The sequence below is a fragment of the Hemicordylus capensis genome, chromosome 5, assembly GCF_027244095.1.
Source record: "Hemicordylus capensis ecotype Gifberg chromosome 5, rHemCap1.1.pri, whole genome shotgun sequence".
Classification (NCBI taxonomy): domain Eukaryota; kingdom Metazoa; phylum Chordata; class Lepidosauria; order Squamata; family Cordylidae; genus Hemicordylus; species Hemicordylus capensis.
Genome location: NC_069661.1, coordinates 116662627 through 116681961, shown reverse-complemented (window position 1 = coordinate 116681961; position 19335 = coordinate 116662627). Strand labels below are relative to the sequence as shown.

At 42.8% G+C, this 19335-nt stretch overlaps 1 protein-coding gene across 1 annotated transcript; it reads right to left on the bottom strand.

The window, feature by feature from the left end:
* Positions 1-18437: 18437 nt before the first annotated feature.
* LOC128327991 (ATP synthase F(0) complex subunit C3, mitochondrial-like) lies at positions 18438-18869 on the bottom strand. Its single transcript, XM_053257479.1, has one exon. It carries the CDS (start codon positions 18867-18869, stop codon positions 18438-18440), a length of 432 nt encoding a protein of 143 aa, XP_053113454.1.
* Positions 18870-19335: the final 466 nt, after the last annotated feature.

The following is a 19335-nucleotide window of genomic DNA, read 5'->3' as shown; positions in this document are numbered from 1 at the left end:
TTGGCTCAGATGACTGCGCAGCCCAGGGGAGGCTCTGGAGCTGGGGTTCTGCCCAGCTGGGTTCTGATTCAGACTCCATATGAGGAACTACAGAACCAGGAAATCCAGAGCAGAATCTGGTTAAGCCAGATTCTGTAAGCATCCCTAATTTAATAAGAACAACAAAAATAATCAAATAGTTTTTACCTAAGAAAGGCTAGATAAACTAGAAGTTGCCTATCAGAATGTGGAACAATGTATAACGTATGGGATTTTGCTTCTGACTGCTCTGGCGGATGTGACCCTACTTCTTCCTGTCCACCTCCCATGGAAGCAGTACAGACGATACTTTACCAGCTTACATGATTAGAAATGAGATGCACAAACAACACATTATCTATAAATCATGCAGCAGTTCAGGAAATCCTGCTGGCTGATGATGCTACAAAGGCCCTTAACCATTTCAAGTAAGTTCTTTAGAGCTTTTCCACAATGGATGGGGCATGGTGGGGAGGGCTCTCTCCCAAACCACATATTTTCCAAACATTACTTTCTAAACTTTACTTTCCCTTCTCCCATTTTGTCATTATACCTCCTGCCCAAGCCAGAGAATAGGTTAAGGACCATGGTAGACAGATATCTGAAACACAATGGACCGGGTCTCACGATCAGTAAGACCTGGTTCAGCAGGGTGCGCAGGGAAAGCGGGCTAAGCCGGATTGGCCACCCACACAATTGCCGGCTCCGTGATGGAGCTGGCAGGGGCTGGGGAGCTCGGGGGCCATGTGGCCCCCGGAAGCCCCAGTATGCCCTGCGCGAGTGCACAGGGCATACTGGGGAGACCCCTGGAGCCAGGAGGCGGCTTTTCACCTCCCCTCTGGGGGTCTAATCATGAGTAGCTGCAGCGCGGAGCCGCACCACGGCTACTCACGATCAGATAGCCTGGGTTTGCGGAGTGCTTGCTCCGCAAACCCGGGCTAAGGGGAGGGGTACTTGTGTGGGTTACCAGCCAAGTCCGGTGGTTCTCACGATCAGCAAAAATCGGGCTAGCAGAGGCTAGCCCAATTTTTGCTGATCGTGAGAATAGCCCCACTGTTATGGAGATCAAATCCTGTGTCCCTACTGTGGCATCTGCAGCCCCATTACTCCTGTCAGGCACTATTGACTGGTGCCCCAATGACCTGGCCTCAAATCCCACAGGAAGCGGAGCACCTGAGGGTTCCCTCTTGCAGGGGTGACTTCACTTGCCTCAACATCCCCTAGAAAGCAGTAGAAACAGGAATCAACGATACAGCAGGTAAAGAGTTGAGGATTCACATGAGAGCTGGAAGAAGGATTTGGACCCTGTTATTCTTCTGATATCATAAGGCCCTCAGTCACAACTCATGAAGTTAAATGTCTAATTACACAGCTAAAGAGAGGGAAATCATCGGGCAATGATTTCATTTCCCCAGATTTTTTGTTATCTAATATTGATTGGTGGGCCCCAATTTTGGCAGCTTTTTTTACATACATAGACTGTACGGCCCATATTCCTAAAGATTGGGGGCTTGTGGTTGTCGTCCCGATCCACAAAAAAGGAGTATGGGGTGACCCTATGAACTATAGACCGATAAGTCTGCTTAGCGTAATTAGTAAACTTTACGCAAAACATCTGTGTTAAACTTTGTGAATTTATTTATTTATTTGTTTATTTTTACATTTTTATACCACCTTTCGTTAAAAGAAAACCCCGTTAAAAGAATGGATGGACCAGGAGGGCATTTTAGAATAGGAACAAGCAGGGTTTAGACCAGGTAGGTCGGTGTTGGACCACTGCATTGTGTTGCAATATTTAATCGAAAAATATGTGCATATAAGGAAAACCCCACTTTATGCTGCTTTCATTGATTTTCAGATGGCATTTGATTCTATTTCAAGAGGCATTCTTTGGGCAAAACTGTTTCAAACATCAATTGATAGGACGCTATTGTTATTAATCCACAGACTTCATGAAAACTCAACTCTCTGTGTATGCCTTGAATACATGGGTCATCTCTCAAAGAAGATACCCACAAAAAAGGGAGTCAGACAGGGCTGCATATTAGCCCCTTTTTTATTTAATTTCTATGTGAATGGCTTAATTCAGCGGCTACAAGGTACGGATACACATGCCCCCAAACTGGATGATAAATATCTATCGATTCTTATGTACGCCAATGATGCGGTGATCCTGTCCCAAACCAGAATAGGTTTAAAGAAAGCTCTGGGAGTGCTAGCTGTTTACTGTAAAGAAGTGCAGCTACCTGTAGTAATAAATTACACCAAAACTAAGATTCTCCGTTTTAGTACAAAAAATCATAGCTTCAACTGGTCAATCGATGGCCGTAGAATAGACCAGGTAAAGCAATTTAAATACCCAGGGGTAGTTTTTCAGTTCAATGGCCATAAAACTGCCCATATGAGATCTGTTGTAGATAAGGCCAAATGCAGTACTACAGCTATACTGAGATTTTTTTGGTCTCAGGGGGGGCATTACATTCCAGCTGCCATTAAACTTTACACGGCCAAAGTAGTCCTTCAGCTTCTTTATGGGACACAATTGGGGTCATATTCTAACTTTAACAAACTTGAAAAAATCCAAACAGGTTTTTTTGAGAACGCTATTTGGCGTACCTAATTGTGTGTCCAATGTGGCAGTCCGCCGGGAGGCGTGCCTACTCAAATTGGAATCTAGGGCATGGCTAATAAGAATATTTACTGGATTAAACTCCATCTTTACCCGATGGGACTAATTCCTAAGTTCTTATCAGTTGAGCCGCAATCATCTTGGAGTAGGAAGATAACAGACAAACTTAGTCAAAGTGGACTATCTCCTGCCCTACTGCTGGAGGCCGGCGAAAACATGGCCCATAGACTGGTGAGACAGAGATTGATAGACATAGATTTGCAAACTGAGAAGGCCAGCTTACCGCTTTTCTACAAATCAATCTATGCTAAGGCGGATCTTACTCCAGCAGCATACTTATTTACAATCACCTTAAGTAAATTTAGATGGGCCTTCTCTAGGGCTAGGTTCAACGTTTTCCCATCGGCTTTACTGTACGGGAAATACGCAAAATTACCCTATGAAGAAAGGAAATGTCCTTGTGGTCAGGCGGTCGAAACTATGTCCCACATTTTATTGAAATGCCCTATATATCAGGACATAAGGCATCAATTAATTGGTCCATTATTAAAAGATCTGAGAGGAAAAGACGATGACCTGGTGGTAACATACTTCTTAGATGACAAGGATATATCAACTTCTGCCACAGTAGCCAAGTTTTGTTATGTGGCCTCAAGATTACGGCCCTCAAAGGAATAGAGTCTCTAAGGCTTCTGGGAAGATACAATATGCACATGTACTCCATTTTAAGTGATTAACTGGTTTTTATTTAATGTTTCAGATTTTCTGAAAGTATGTTTTGTTTTCTCTTTTTTGTAAATGTAAATGTGTTGTATCATTTGTTCAAAGACCGTAAATAAATACTAAACTAAACTATCATAAGGCTCCGAATTAATTTTTTAAAAAAGCAAAATCCATTTAAAAAGAAAAAGCCATTTTGCCAAATCTAGTTCAAACCAAACTGGGGGAAGGGTGTTCACCCATCAGTGCACATGGGTGATCCCACCTAATCAAGGGAACATGATAACAGTCTAACACTATAGTCAATCATCAAAATACTAGTAGTAATACAACTATTTGCATGCTGCTTGTGTTCTGTGGGCTGTGTTTTTAAGTGGTTATGGGTTGTTGCTAGGCAGTGTGTACATTTGTCATACATTCTCTTTATTTAGCAGAGGGAGACCAACTGGCCCTGTCCATCCCCAGCACAGCATCCCTCCAGTGGCTGCTGCTGGTATCTTACCAGTGGCTTACCAGCAGCCAGTGGCTGCTGCTAGTATCTTTCTTTTTTAAATTGTGAGCCCTTTGGGGGGCAGGGAGCCATTTTATTGACTGATATCTATTTAAATATATTGAATATATCAATCAGTATCTAAATATTGATTGATATCTTTTTAAATATCAATCACTTTGGGAACTTTGGTTAGGAAACAGTATATAAATATGTTTTGTTTTTGTATTTGTTGTGCAGAGATGATGACTTGCAGAAATTACCTGCCGTTAAAAGGTAGGCAATTAATTCAAGAGCACCTTTTAACACTTCCTTTTTCATATGTCCAAACAAAACTGTTCTTGGATCACATGTTAAATTGTATCCTTACATTAACTCCTGACCCTTTAAACATTACTACAAGGAGAGGATATGACCAAAGGGAAACTCAAATGACCAGCAAGTGTCACATGACCAGGAAGCTTATCACAGGCCTCCTTTCATCCATTACAGGTATTCCATTCTTCTGACAAAAAAGCGGTGTTCACACAGCTAGGCTATCATGTGACACCCACTGTTATTACTGGAACTGGCGTCAGATGAATCTATTAAAGTTTGCAGAGGGGCCATAGCTACACACTAGGTTTTTCTTTTATATTAATTGATTAATTGATTAATTAATTAATTATGCCATCAACAAAAACAGAGAGGCCTCAGCCCCTAAGGGTTTGCAATCTAAATTTCAACCGTTGGCGAGAGCTATAGATCTCATGCAGGCCACAAAATAAACCTTCTTTCTTTACTTACTTCCTTCTTTACTTCCCCTATTGATAGCTTAAAATCTATATTGCCTGGGAAAATTACCAAAGTCTAAATATACACAGAAATGAAGATTGCATAGTCTTTACATGTGGTAACCAGGTACTGAAACATTACTGTTGTCACTGTCAAACTTTCAGAGAAGACAAGAAAGTGCAGCTGTGTTTAAGAACACAGGCCTCTCTGAGATAATCAGTTCTGTTAGGTAAACTTCTCACATTCAACCAGTTTATTCTAAGGTCCCTTTGTTGTAAAATGTTGAGGAATGAATGTTGTGTCCAAGAAAATCAGAGTTAGAAGGATGGCTGACACAGTCGATTTATTGAATGGAAACTGTCTGATAAAAATGATTGTTCAAACAATGGATCAGAGAGCTGAATTATGGAGCAGGTCCAACCTCACCATATTTTCTCCAGATCTATGCAAAAAGAAAAAAAAATCTGAGAATCCAGATGTACTTGTAAAACAACAGACAGATACAAAATACAAAACCAGGAATCCCATAAATCACAAAAGAGCATCTTGTTTATTTCTCTCAGGATGTTACAGATACCAAAGAGAGCTCATAAAGAACACCAGGAGGAAAAGTAACATGACCAGGCACTAAAAGCAGCAGAAAGTAGCAAACAAGAAAATGTCATATCTGATCACAATCATATGCATATCATAGCCTAATAACACAGAATCAACTACAGTGAGGCTTTTTACAAAACAGCCGCTCATGGAGTCTCAGGTGCAAAATCCATCAGCTATGAATCTAATAACAGGCTTTTTGTGTGTGCACGTTTATGCTTAATCCATACACAGATTAGATGTTCATTTGCAATGTGTGTCTGTTTGAGGAGAGTTTTGCTGCTGGTTTACACCACAGTAGAGCTTTAAATTTGAAATCAATACGACAATTGGACTCATTTTTGCCAGAATAGGGCAGAAACATATATTCGGTTTCAACTTGTACATAATACTGCTCCTCCTCCTCCTTTTTGGCAGACTGCAAATCTTTTTAAACTGTTTGAATTTGGCTTGGCTTCCCTTGAGGTTTCCCAGCTAGCTATGATGGAGATTTAAAAAAAATTGATTCTGGGTTTAATGAAGCTGTTCTGCTGTTTTTCTGTTTTTCTTCTTATTGATGCATGTCCTTCCCTGGAATTTAAATATCTGATTTTATTGATATTAATTATGCTGTAAGTCACCTTGATCTTTTTTAGAAAAAGGAAAGATGCATGTGGTAACAAAATAATACATATGAATAAAATAATTGCCTCACTTACTTTGCCATATTTCATATATTATAGTCTTTAGCTAATCTGAGGACGGTATATATTGCAGAATTTCCACACAAGTACAGAAAAGTCACAGATCTGGATCCAATGAACTGTGCAACTAGTTCTGCGTGTCCAAGGGGGCTTTGGGCTTGCATTTATCAAACTGCGCCACCACCACCCACACCCTCATGGTAAACTTGTTTTTGAAACGTAATGGACTTTCAAAAGTTGTTGTGGAGGCCTGCCATTTTGGGGAGTGGGGGTGGAACGAAAACATTCTACTATACATGCCAAAGCCTCTACTAACCTTTTGGATTTTGTTGATCAAATGTAGCATTGGGCACAGAATTCAGCTTCCTGAGAATGTTTCTAGCCCAGGAGCTTTTCCAAATGGTGACTGAATGAAGCTTCACTACACTTTGGCTGGGGTGGGGCCTTGATACGAGGGAACCATTTATGACAATGCCAGGCCGGTGACAGAAGGTTCCATTCATACAGCCAATGGCATCATTCAGCTTTGCTCCTGAAGAGTCGCAGTTACGGCACAATGTATCCTTTAAAAGTAGCACTTTGGTGCAGTGCTCAAAACGGCTTAACAGTAGGTACTTCCTGCCACAGTAAAGTCACCCATCTGGGAAAGCTCCTTGTAGCCATAAAGATAGATAATATTTGTGGGAAATGTCTAATGACATTTACTTACTACAATTAAGTACTTAATGGCATAGTACTTAATACTTATGTATTATATAACTACTAAGAAAGTGCCTCCTTTGTCATGAACCCTGCTGCCTATTAAGATCATCTGGGGAGATCTGACTACATTTGCTGCCAGCTCATCTGGCGGTGACTCAGTGGCAGGCCTTCTCTGTGACTGCCCCAGAGCTTTGGAAAGCACTCCCTGTCAAAATCTCTGGTGGCTTTTAAAAAGACCCTTAAGACATGCCTTTTCCTCCTTCAGGCTTTTAATTAAAATTAATTTTAAATAAATGCATTGCTTTTATCCTGTGAAATTATTTTGTGTCACTCTGCGAGTTATTTTTAATTGTTTTTGTTCTGTGAAAGTGTTTTATTTTTAATTTTTATATTGTAATGTGGATTTGTGTACACCGCCTAAAGATGTATATATCAGATGGCAGTATACAAATATGAAGAAAGAAAGAAAGAAAGAAAGAAAGAAAGAAAGAAAGAAAGAAAGAAAGAAATTAATTGCTAAAGTCCAAGGGTCTGGTCTGATAGCACATGAGGCAGCAAGTTTGCTGAAGCTAAGCAAGTCTGGATCTTACCATGCCTGGATGGGAAACTATCTGGAAACCTCCGGTACAATGCCTTGATTTCCTTTAAAAATCAAACCGGCTACAAATGTAATAAACAAAAGTCAGAAGTGTGGCTAAAGAGATTTCCAATGGTTCGGAGGTTGGCCTCTCATGCTCCACATTTTCCTTTGCCCTTTCCTGTAACTAGGAGAAGCAGAATAAATTATGCAAAATGAGCACCCAAGTGCAAGCTTACTTCATTTGCAACACTTTTATGGGTTACCTTCCCCCCCCCCCTTTGTGAGAAAAGGGTTAACTTGGCACAGACTGTATTTTACCACAGAGCACGCATAGCTCTGGTTCTTTTATTCACCCACTTAATTGTTCTGTCATTTTCTTTCAGAGGGATAGCCATGACCGATTGCAACAAAAACAATGAAGAGACTTATGGCAGCTTAAAAACTAATACATTTATTGTGGCTTGAGCTTTTGTGGAATAGAGCCCACTCCGAGAGATATCTGACAAAGTAGGCTCTAGTCCATAAAAGTCTGTGACCCAAAATCTGTTAATCTCACAAATAAAAGACTGGGTCTAAGGGCTGGTTCACATGTGTACATTCACCACTTGATGACTAAAATATCTGATGATGCCTCACATGTGTGAATGAGCCATAGATCTAACACAACAGAAAGTACTGTCATATCACCTAATACCATCTTGAACACAATGTTTTTCAAACATTCCACAGCCAGTCATCAAAGACTGGTTCACATATGCTTGTACATGACTTGATGAGTGCCAGTGCAATGCGTGAACCTTCTCTACTGAAAAGCGTTCTGTTCTGGGTGATGTCAAGTGATATGAAATTCATATCTAAGATGGCCCAGTCACACAAATTGTCACTCAGCATTGCAGTCCTCAAGTGATGAACACGCTTTTGTGAACCAGCCCTAAGTGCACAGTAATGTGTAGAAAAATCAAGGGATGTAGATGCATGTATGAACCAGCCCTCAGACACAATAAAGCCATGTATTAAGGGAAGCTGCTGGCCTTTATGAAAAGAAAAGCAATGGTAAAAACTCCCCAAGGGAAACAGCATTTTGCAGGCCATGTCCAAGAAAATGAGAGAATAAATCAGTGCGAACTGAATGCTTGAGCACTATACCAATAACAGACATTGTAAATTGACAGTCTCCATCTCCTAAGAGACATCTTGGTGCAAGGTGATTGGTTGGTGAGCTTCGACCAGAGGGATGCCTCTCTGTCCTACAAGTGAAAGAATGTCAAAGGTTCCTCCAAGCTTTGCTGGGAAGGGGATCGTTTGGCAGGACTCCAGACTACCATTTGGCCTCTTGTCAGCTCCATGGTACCAGCCTTCTGTGAGCTAGGGCTCAAAATAATAGTCTGTTTAGACAACATGCTGATTGTGGTGGAGAACAGAGAGTTGTTAGCAGAGCAAGCTGCTTTGGAGAAAAGAACTGGAAAGAGCCAAGAGTTCCTCGAAACCCTGGCCCCCACCCAACGACTTAATTCAGTTCCTGAGATGTTCAGTGCAGAGGTCAGCCTGTCCTGAGAGACTTCTAGCCCATTACAGAAGGGCTAGTAAACAGTCAACAAAAAACAATCCGCTTTTGGATGGTGCAAGTTATCCCTCCTGGGGAATTAACAGAATATAATAGAATAATTGTTAGATCACCCTGGCAAAGCTCTGAAGATGAGAAGTAGAGCTCTGTTCTTATTTTGCAATTTGGGGTAAGAGTAATGGAGCTTTCCCTTTAAGATGTTTTCACTGGAATCCATCAGTAACAATTAATTTATTTCAGCTCATTGCTTTTAAAGTTATATTGATATATGATACCCAGAATGGTACTTTGCTGATTCACCCATAACATTACTGTATATGGTACTTTTAAAAATCCATGTTTTAATTGATTATTAACATATGTTATTGATCTTATCCTCTCTGTCTACTGATCTATCCTGTCTATTGCTACTACTGGATATATACTGAGGTTTGTAATATGTTTGAGCAGCACTGAGGCTTTTGAGGTGAAAAAGAGCATACAAGCCTATAAAATAAAATAAATGTATTAGAACCCATAGTCAATTTTGTAATTTTGATCACCCACATTTCCTTAGCTCCACCAACACTCATCCAGCCCATATTTGTTTTTCTTGCTCTCTAGCACTCTGTCCCTTACAGATCCCCACAAAGATCTATAATTTCCCCCCCTTTAATTTACAGAGGCTCCATCCTCTCTCAATCATCTTCATAGTTAAATCTTTAAAAATAATTTTTACCAATGCCAGGTGTACACATATGGTAAACTCAGTTTCTGTGCTTTAAATGGCAGAAGGCGGGAGGGAGGGAGGGAGGGAGGGGAATGTACAATAATGATAGAATCCAAATGAAAATGTGGAATATATTCTCTCATTAAAATTACATATTCATTTAAATGGCCAAATGGCCTGAATACTCAGTGTCAGTAAGGTTGCTGAATAACAGGGGAAGTTTCACAAATCCTTATATTTGTCCTTTGGAACATGGTCACATTTTGTTTTTGCACACTGAATTTGAGAGCTATATTTAAAGAACCCCTTTTTATTGACTGTTTTTGAAGTACAGAATGAAGATACCTATAAACAATTACAACGCACGTTTCAGGGTGTGTGTTTTGGTACAATAACAAAATATTAATAAAAATAATAATATTTGTATTGAAGTTCATCAATACAATATACATTTTAAAAATTGAAACCTTTCAGTGTCCCAAAGTTAAGGCTTCATGTCTGATATTATGCATAACTGAGAATGCTAAGCAAGGAAATTACTAAAAGGCAGCTGCAAAGATGCTCTCTGTGTTGCTGTGAGGGTAAGGTATTAGTTTGACATAACTCGTAACTTCTCAAGGACAATGGGGAAGGAGAGGGGAGGGAGAAGAGGACCAGCTAGACACACCACATTCCTTCCAGCCCTCAGTTATACTCTTGTATAGCTCCCATTTATTTCCTTGTGGTTTGCATAGGAGGGACTTTTCAGGAGACTGTGCCCAGAGACACCAGACTTTTCGAGTATAATGTAGAGAAGTGATTTATGTCATCTATCTTTCTTTTCAGAACAAATGGGCACTGATAGATACTGGCTTTGGGCAAGGTTTCACTAACCTAAATTTTGGCCAGGATAACAGAGACTTTTCTAAAAACTCTATATTTATCCTTTACATAGATGAGGGTTGCCACTTCTTGCATTCCCTCTGAGAGAAGCAGCAGGAAAAACTCCACCCCAAACACTAAGATGCTGTAGGTGGTAGAAGCATCCGTTTGTAAAGTCCTTTTCACCAAAAACCTTATCAAACCAGGGTTTCATATTTTTTGGCATTCTAGCACAGGGCTGCACACTTTCGACCCTCCAGATGTTTTTGGACGACTGATCATGCCACTGTTTTGGACATTTTTGATCATCCCCAGCTACAGTGGCCAATATTTATTTATATATCTATCATATTTATATACCACTTGATATATGTATCTTTAGGTGGTGTACATAATCCAAAATGCAATAAAAACAACTTTCACAGAATAAAAACGATTAAAACAACTTCACAGAATAAAACAAATAGTTTAAAATTAGTTTTAATTAACACCTGAGAAAATGTGTGTTTTAAGGGTCTTTTAAAAAGCAATCAGGGATGGAGACGCTCTTGTTTTGACAGGGAGTGCATTCCAAATAATCAGAGATTATGGGGGTTGTAGCCCAACATCTGCAAGGAGGCCAGAGATGTGCAGCCTGCTCTGCATGACTAAGGAATAAAGTTTATGGCAGGACGATTCAGATGGAAACAAACTTTCCACCACTAACACTGGCGGCTGGTTACCACTGACAAGGCAGCTTTGTGTATATGTACGGGTGTGCGCAGCATGTTGTTGTGTCATTACAGCTGAAATCCTTTCTAGATTGTTTTTCAGAAATTTGTGCCTAAGGGCCCTGGTAGAAAGGGAGCAGGGAAGGGGAAAGAGCAAGGAGAGGGAAAGAATGGAGGAAAGGGAAACTTTCCCCACAACATTAGCTTCATTCTCATGTGTGGAAACTTCTGATATTCATTGAATGGCAGACTGAGCCCTTTCTCATGACTGGTGAGAAGGGGCTACTGGGTGGGCAGGGAGGAAGCCTCGAATGCTTACCTCCCCACAGGCAATCCAGGCTGCTGGTCTGGACATGGAGATTATGCGCCCAGATGTGCAGCTACCCCCTCGGGCAGGGTGGAAGTTCGGGAGCCGGGGCCCATCGCCCTGCACTCAGAACTCCCATAATGTACTGTGTGAGTGTGTGGTGCATTACGGAGATCCCCTCAAGACCAGCTGGGAGCCCCATGCTTCCTCTCTTAATCTCATTTAAGGGAGCAAGCCCCGTTTTAACCTGATTTAAAGGCGGGCCTGCTGCTTTGGTGCGGCCAGGAGCTGAGCAGTTCCCAGTGGTTCTCACATGCAAGGGGAACTGGGCTGGGCTTCATTAGCCCGGTTTCCCCTGTGCGTGAGAACAGCCTCTCTTAGTGCTAGGTCCTGTTTAGCAGGAACAAGATTCGAACCCTATCTCTGCAGAGAGTACAGAGAAGTTTCTTTGCACCGAACTGAGGCTCCCTGTAGTGTTCAGACTCTACCTCCACCACCATCCCTACCACTTTTCCAAATGATGGACATCTTGATGCTAGAGACTTCCATTTTATTCAAAGAGCCAATTCTTATGGCACTGTTTTTTTCAGATGAGCAATGACTGCCACAAATCACTGTCATGCCTTCATAGGTTCACACGTGTCTTCTGAAAATGGACTCCTTGGCAGACAGGTGTTCATAAGCAAGATATATTGCAGTGCTTGGATCTGTCAAAGAGTCAGTTGTGTGGATTATTCATTCACATGAGATGTGTGCACGGCAGACATGGGAGTCACCTTATGTCAGGGGAAAAATAAATAAATGTGAGGATTTCACCTGAGTAAAGAAGAATGTGGCTACTTAAATTGTCAACAACAAAGAATAGTATTTTATAGCATTACGGGTGTAAGGAAACATTTGTGATGATATATACGGTTTCTAAAAAAGTACTACATCTTTATTTTAATAACTAAGATAGCTATCGCCAAAGTTACCAATGTGCTTTGGAGTTCAATGGGGTAAAGAGATGTGGAGCTGTGAAGTGTATAATCTTAAACTAAATTTTCTAGAGGGTCGGTCAGGACTAGGGATGTGCATGAAACGGATGTTGCATTTTGTTTTGAGCTTTAAAAAAAATGCAGACGGCGGAAATGTTTTGTCAAAACAGTGGTCGACCCGGTTGTTTCAATAAAACAAAACTTGAAACATTTCAAGTGTTTCGGCCATAGGGAACAATGGGGAAACTTGAAATACCCCTTTTCAGAAGAAGTCATCAAAGAGGAAGGTGGCTGAAGAGATTCAGAGCTCTGAGCAATTCATTGGTCAGTATGTCCACAAAACAATTCAGTGGGGCTATTCTTATGAGCAGCAAAAATCAGGCTAGGAGAGCCTAGCCCGATTTTTGCTGCTCATGTAAACCACCGGGCTCACAGGCGAGCCCGGTGGCTTACAAGCAGCTAGCCCACTGTTGTAGCCCTCCCCTAAAACCAGGTTTGTGGAGCGAGCGTTCTGCAAATCTGGTTTTACAGATCATGAGTAGCTGCGGTGCGGCTCTGTGGTGCGGTTACTCATGAGTAGACCCCCAGAGGGGAGGCGAAAAGCCGCCTCCAGGCTCCGCGGGACTCCTCAGTATGCCCTGCGCACTTGCGCAGGGCATACTGGAGCTTCAGGGGGCCACGCAGCCCCTGGGCTCCCCAGTCCCCACTGGCTCCATCACAGAGCTGGCAATCGTGTGGATGGCCGATCCGGTCGCCCAGGGCTCCCTCCCTGCTCATCTGTGGGGAGAGCAGGATTAGCTCGCTCTCCCCGCAAACCTGGACAAGGTGGGTCTCCTTGATCGTGAGACCCACCTCAGTATCTCCACAAAACAAAGAATCATGGGTAGCAATGTTAGCATTTCAGCTGGGCATAGTTAATGTTTCACACAGGCTGATAAACAATTACAATCATTAGCTTATAATGATATAAAACAAATATAAGCCCAAATGGCATTTAATTGGATTGCCTCATAGATGACAAACAGATATATTTGGGTTTGCATTGTATTCAGAAACATGGTTGTCTGTAATCCCTGGTTTGTGCCACAAGCTTCCCATCTGTATAGCATCTGTCATGGGCTATATAGTCAGGTATGTCATTTGGATACATTTGTGGGGGGAGTGTCTCTTGCTAAGTGTTTTTATCACAAGGTACAACCCTGGCTTCAAACCAGCAATTTTGCATAATTAAATGTGAGCTATGCATTTATGTAAGATTGTAGCAATTGATTGATTGATTGATTGATTGATTAAGTGCCATCAAGTCCGTGTCGACTCTGAGTGATCATATAGATAGATTCTCTCCAGGATGTACTGTCTTCAACTTGGCCTTTAAGGTCTCTCAGCAGTGCCTTCATTGCTGCCTTAATTGAGTCCATCCACCTTGCCATCGTCCTCTTCTCCTCTTACCTTCAACTTTTCCCAGCATTATGGACTTCTCAAGGAAGCTGGGTCTTCACATAATGTGTGCAAAGTATGATGGTTTGAGCCTAGTCATTTGTCCCTCAAGTGAAAATTCTGGATTGATTTGTTCTATGATCCATTTGTTTGTTTTCCTGGCTGTCCATGGTATCCTCAAAGGTTTTCTCCAGCACCAACATTCAAAAGCATCAATACTTTTTCTATCTTGCGTCTTCAAAGTCCAGCTTTTGCATCCATAGAGTGTCACGGGGAAAATCACTGTCTGAACGAATCTAATCTTTGTAGGTATAGACATGCCATGGCATCTAAATGTCCTTTCCAAGGCCTTCATTGTAACCCTACCAAGTGCTAGTCTGTGGTGTTTTTCTTGACTGCTGGATCCTTTACGGTTGATGGTCAATCCTAAAAGGCAGAAGCTATCCACCACTTCAGTGTCTTCATTGTCAATTCAGAGGCTGGTTGTTGTACTCATTGTCATTAGTTTAGTCTTCTTTACATTTAGTCGTAGTCCTATTTCTTCACTATGCTCCTTGCCTTTCATTACTAGAGCTTGCAAAGCATCTACATTCTCAGCTATTAGAGTGGTGTCATCAGCATAGCACAAGTTATTGATGTTTCTTCCTCCAACTTTAAAACCACCCTCATCTTCTTCCAATCCAGCTTCTCTCAGTATATGTTCAGCATATAAGTTGAATAAAAAAAGGAGAAAGTCTACTTCCTTATCTTGCTCCTTTGCTGATCTGGAACCAGTCTGTTTCACCATGTTCTGTCTGGACTGTGGCTTCCTGTCCTGTGTATAGGTTTCTCATGAGAACAATGAGATGTTCTGGGACACCCATTTTCCTAAGGATATTCCACAATTTGACATGGTCGACGCAATCAAGGGCTTTTGTGTAGTCAATAAAGTACATATTGACTTCTTTGGGGTATTCTTTGGCTTTCTCCAGCGTGCATCAGCAATGATGTCTCTTGTTCCTTGGTCTTTTCTGAAACCAGCTCGGACATCCTGTGTTTCCCTTTCCACATAGGGCTCTAATCTGCATTGGATGATCCTGAGCATTATTTTGTTAGCATGTGAAATTAAGGATACTGTGTGATGGTTTACACAATCTGTTAGTAATATGCATATATATAACAAAGATAGGTACAATCCACAAGTATGATCTACAAACACCAGTGAAATGGATAATGGGAGCTGGGTAAGAGCAGGGTAGATTGTAAGGAGGAACACTCAACAGTAAATGGATGGATGACATTAGGGGTGTGCAAAACCAGTTCAAATTGCTTGACTGGATTGACTTGTTTGAATTGGACTGGTCTAACTGGTTCAGGGGACAGTCTGAGTTCAAACCAAACTGGGCCCAGTTCGGATCAAACTAGTTTGGCCTGGTTCAACCCAGTTTGGGATTCTTGTAAATGGAAATCCAGTAAGAGTTCCCCTTTACAAGCAAAGGGGATCACAAACTCTAAAGGGGGGTTGGAAGGGTGGGTGGAGGGGGTGAGCGAGGGGGCACATTACCCACCGTGGTGCAGCAGTGGCAATGGCAGCTCCTAGGTGATGGCAGCTCCTTGGCATTGGCAGCTCATCTAGGTCTTGCCAGCACTCCCCCTCAGCAGTGTGGGTCAGTGGGGGCCCGGTTCTGGCCATCACACATTCACGGAGGCCAGAACCTGTCAGCCCACACTCCTGAGGGGGAGCAGTGGTGGGATTGAGAGAAGCTGCCACTGCTGAGGAGCCGCTGCTGTGGAGCTGCCACTGCCACTACCGAGGAACCACTTCCACCACTGCCACACTGCCATAAATCCCTCTTGCCTCCTTTTTAGAGTTAGGGATCCGCTTTGCTTGTAAGGGGGAGTCCTTACCAGATTCCCTTTTACAAGCATCCTGAACCAGGTTGAACTGGGCCAAACTGGTTCTAGGCAGTTCAACTGCACAAACCAAACTGCTGGCCAGTTCTAACGAACCGGTTCACCGACTGGTGGTTCGGTTAGAATCCAGCTTGAATTCTAACTGAACCGCCCAGAATGGTTCTGTGCACACTCCTAGATGGATCTCCTTAAAAGAGATCCATTATATGGTAGAGTTAGCTATGAACTGGGTATATCAGAAGAAGGAAGTTGAGGTATTATAAACTAGACATTCTCTTCAGATAGATAAAGCTAAGGGTAGAGCGAGGGAGAGAGAAGGCACATAAGTAATACTAGGGGCATATAAGAAATACTAGAGGAGAACTGCATTCTGCATGTAAAAAATGAAGGATTCATCAACCACTTGTACATTTGAGTCTAGTCAGCAATAAATTGCAATTCAGAGCATGGCTGTTCACATGTTGAAATAGGATGGCTGTTGAATAGTTCATAAAACCCTTCAGATAAAAGGGTCCTATATAGGCTCACTTTTAGTCATCAATCACAAATGTTTTGCCTTGGAAGCTAGCCCAGCCCCAGCTGTTTCTTCCTTCCTTGCCCCCCTCTATCGCTTTAGCCGACCAACTCAGCTTTTGAATTCAACTTCCCAGAGTCAGGACATTTCCTGATGCAAAGTGCATGGCTGAGGCTTACTCTATCCATACATCACCAGGTCTCTGTCAGAAGCTTGCAAATGTCCTAAGCTGCAAAGCACAACTGACTTTCTTCTTATTCTCACACGTATTCCTTAAGGGCTGCAATACAGTCTTCACCCTGCTTGTTACATCATCTCTTTAATAATTTCCTTTATTATACACACACACACTACTGAAAAGCTTGTGAAATTTCTGCAGGAGGAATAGGGTGTTTGCCAAGGAGGAGGAAAGGTACAAAAGGTCTCAGCCGAAGGACTCCAGCTTGAACAGTTTGCCACCCAATCCAGAAGAGGACTCTGTTGACATGTTCTCTGCTGCAGTTTGGCACCACCAATGAAGCTGCCCTGATGCTGGAACTACAGCTAGTACTCCAATGGTTGTCAGGTGACAAAAGTAGAGAAATGGGGATCCACTGGGCCTTATAAAGCCGCAGACTAAGGCCCGTCTCCTCAATCTGAGCAGCTCATGACTTGCCCACAAACCAAACTGCTTTCAGACTGGCCATACCCACATTCCTAGTTAGTGCTTGCTCTGTCCCTAGATCATTAGTCCTGACAACTCCAACTCCTCCCCTCCCCTTGTCCATCACTACAATAATTCCTTTCCTCCCACCACCTTCACTGATACCCAGCTTCTCCCATTTGTCCCATGTAATTGTTGGCCGCCTTCTCTGCTTCTTGTCCTTTACCAGGAGTGCAGGAGTTAGTTGCAGTGTGCCACTGACACAAGCTGGACAATCCAAGATAGCAATAGCAATAGCACTTACATTAATATACCGCTTTATAGCTGGAGCTCTCTAAGCGGTTTACAATGATTTAGCATATTGCCCCCAACATTCTGGGTACTCATTTTACCGACCTCGGAAGGATGGAAGGCTGAGTCAACCTTGAGCCCCTGGTCAGGATCGAACTTGTAACCTTCTGGTTACAGGGCAGCAGTTTTACCACTGCACCACCAGGGGCTCTTATTACATATATACATTGTCTAGTACTCTAAACAGCAGTCATCATACTTATGGCACTGCCACTGCTATTAAGAAAGGAGAAGTGGGGCTAGAGAGAAGGCGGGAGAAAGCCTCTAGGCCAGGCCTGCTCAACTTAGGCCCCCCAGCTGATTTTGAACTACAACTCCCATAATCTCTAGCTACAGTAGCCAATAGCCAGGGATTGTGAGAACTGTAGGCCAACATACAGTTCCCCTTGCTCTCTGCAGTCTCCCCTGCTGCAGAGAGCCTGTACTCCATTACATCTGAATTTGGGCAGGAGAGTGAGGGTGGGGTGGGGAGCCAAATCATGGGTCCATTGGACCCGTGATTCTGTGTTACGTCTGCATGCAGCCATGGCTAGAGAAGGAATAACAATGGCTTTGGGATTGTTTTATCTGCTCCTCCCTCCTGTGCTAACACTTGACTCATCTAAGGTCTGACTAGAATGATTCACTTTCTCTATGACCAAGCTATAGGCCCCGAAGTGGAGTACCATGAGGACACACCTTGTGTGAGTCAAGTTAAAGCTGAAATGAGGGCAAAGTGGGGGGAAACTGTTCTAAGTACTATAATATTCCCTTCTTCTCCTGCTATCACTTTTCCTGCCCCTGCACTCTCCTGGACTCCTGATCAGATCTCAGAAGCATAATGGAGCTTAGGAACATAGGAAGCTGCCATATACTGAGTCAGACCATTGGTCCATCTAGCCCAGTATTGTCTTCACAGACTCACGGCGGCTTCTCCAAGGTTGCAGGCAGGAATCTCTCTCAGCCCTATCTTGGAGAAGCCAGGGAGGGAACTTGAAATTTTCTGCTCTTCCCAGAGTGGCTCCATCCCCTGAGTGGAATATCTTACAGTGCTCACACATCAAGTCTCCCATTCATATGCAATGAGGGCACACCTGGCTTAGCTCAGGGGACAAGTCATGCTTGCTACCACAAGACCAGCTCTCCTCTCCCTCTTTTCCCCCCAGAGTTTAAACTCATTACCATATTTAATTATACTGCTTTGGAAGAAGCCTACATTTCCATGATTGACATTATCCGAGCCCATGTTCACAGAATCACATTCTAGTTCATTAATGCCGAAATTATGAACATCTGTCTTCACATGGCAAACAGGCTCAAGAATGCAACCATCAGACAGAAGAGACCCATGGCTGCAGACAGGGCAAATCCCAGAGTAGCATACGAGAATAATTGCTGCTTCAGAGAAGGATTTCTGGCATAACCAATGATTAGACTCCCCAAGACTGTTCCAATATCAGCACCAGAACCAGTCACTCCTCCTATAGTAGCACCAGCACCAATACATTTGGCAGCAGTGTCAATGTCCCTGTTGAGAACACTAGTATGAAACTTCCTTAGTGTCAATTGACTGCCAATATCCTGAGACCCAGTAAGGAGAGCTGTGTTGGCCTCGCCAGTCCTGACTTCTGGCCTAGACAATATCGATGCAGAAATTGATCTGTATAGGATGCTTGATCCAGCACGCATCAATGCTGGGGAACCAGTTGTGAACTCTACACAGGCAAACATGGTTGCTGCTGCTGGATGAAAGGGCAACTCTGCAATTGCGGGGCTGGGCCTCCTGGCTCATGGCAGCGGCTCCTCCAGCGGCAGCGGCAGAGGTTGATTGGGGGGGGACGGACTGTGGACTCTCTGCGCAGGCGCAGCCACAACCACAACCACTTCTACCCAGAGTGCCCGGATGCTGGAGGAATACCAACATACCTCTGTTGGGTATGTCAAGTACATCAGTGATTATGGGAAAACAGGGGAGTCAGCTACCTGCCCCTTCACCAGCCATTCCCACATTTTGATCACCAGTCAAATATTGCTTCATAGATCTTCAATACCTATCCTGCCCAGGGATACAGGTGATATCCCTACAATCTATGCAAGAAAGTCCTACTGTACTGCTGTTGGAATGGTATTGAATAGACTCCAGTCACAACCCTATCAAAAAGAGAAACAATTTGAATATTCAAGATCAGCCAATACC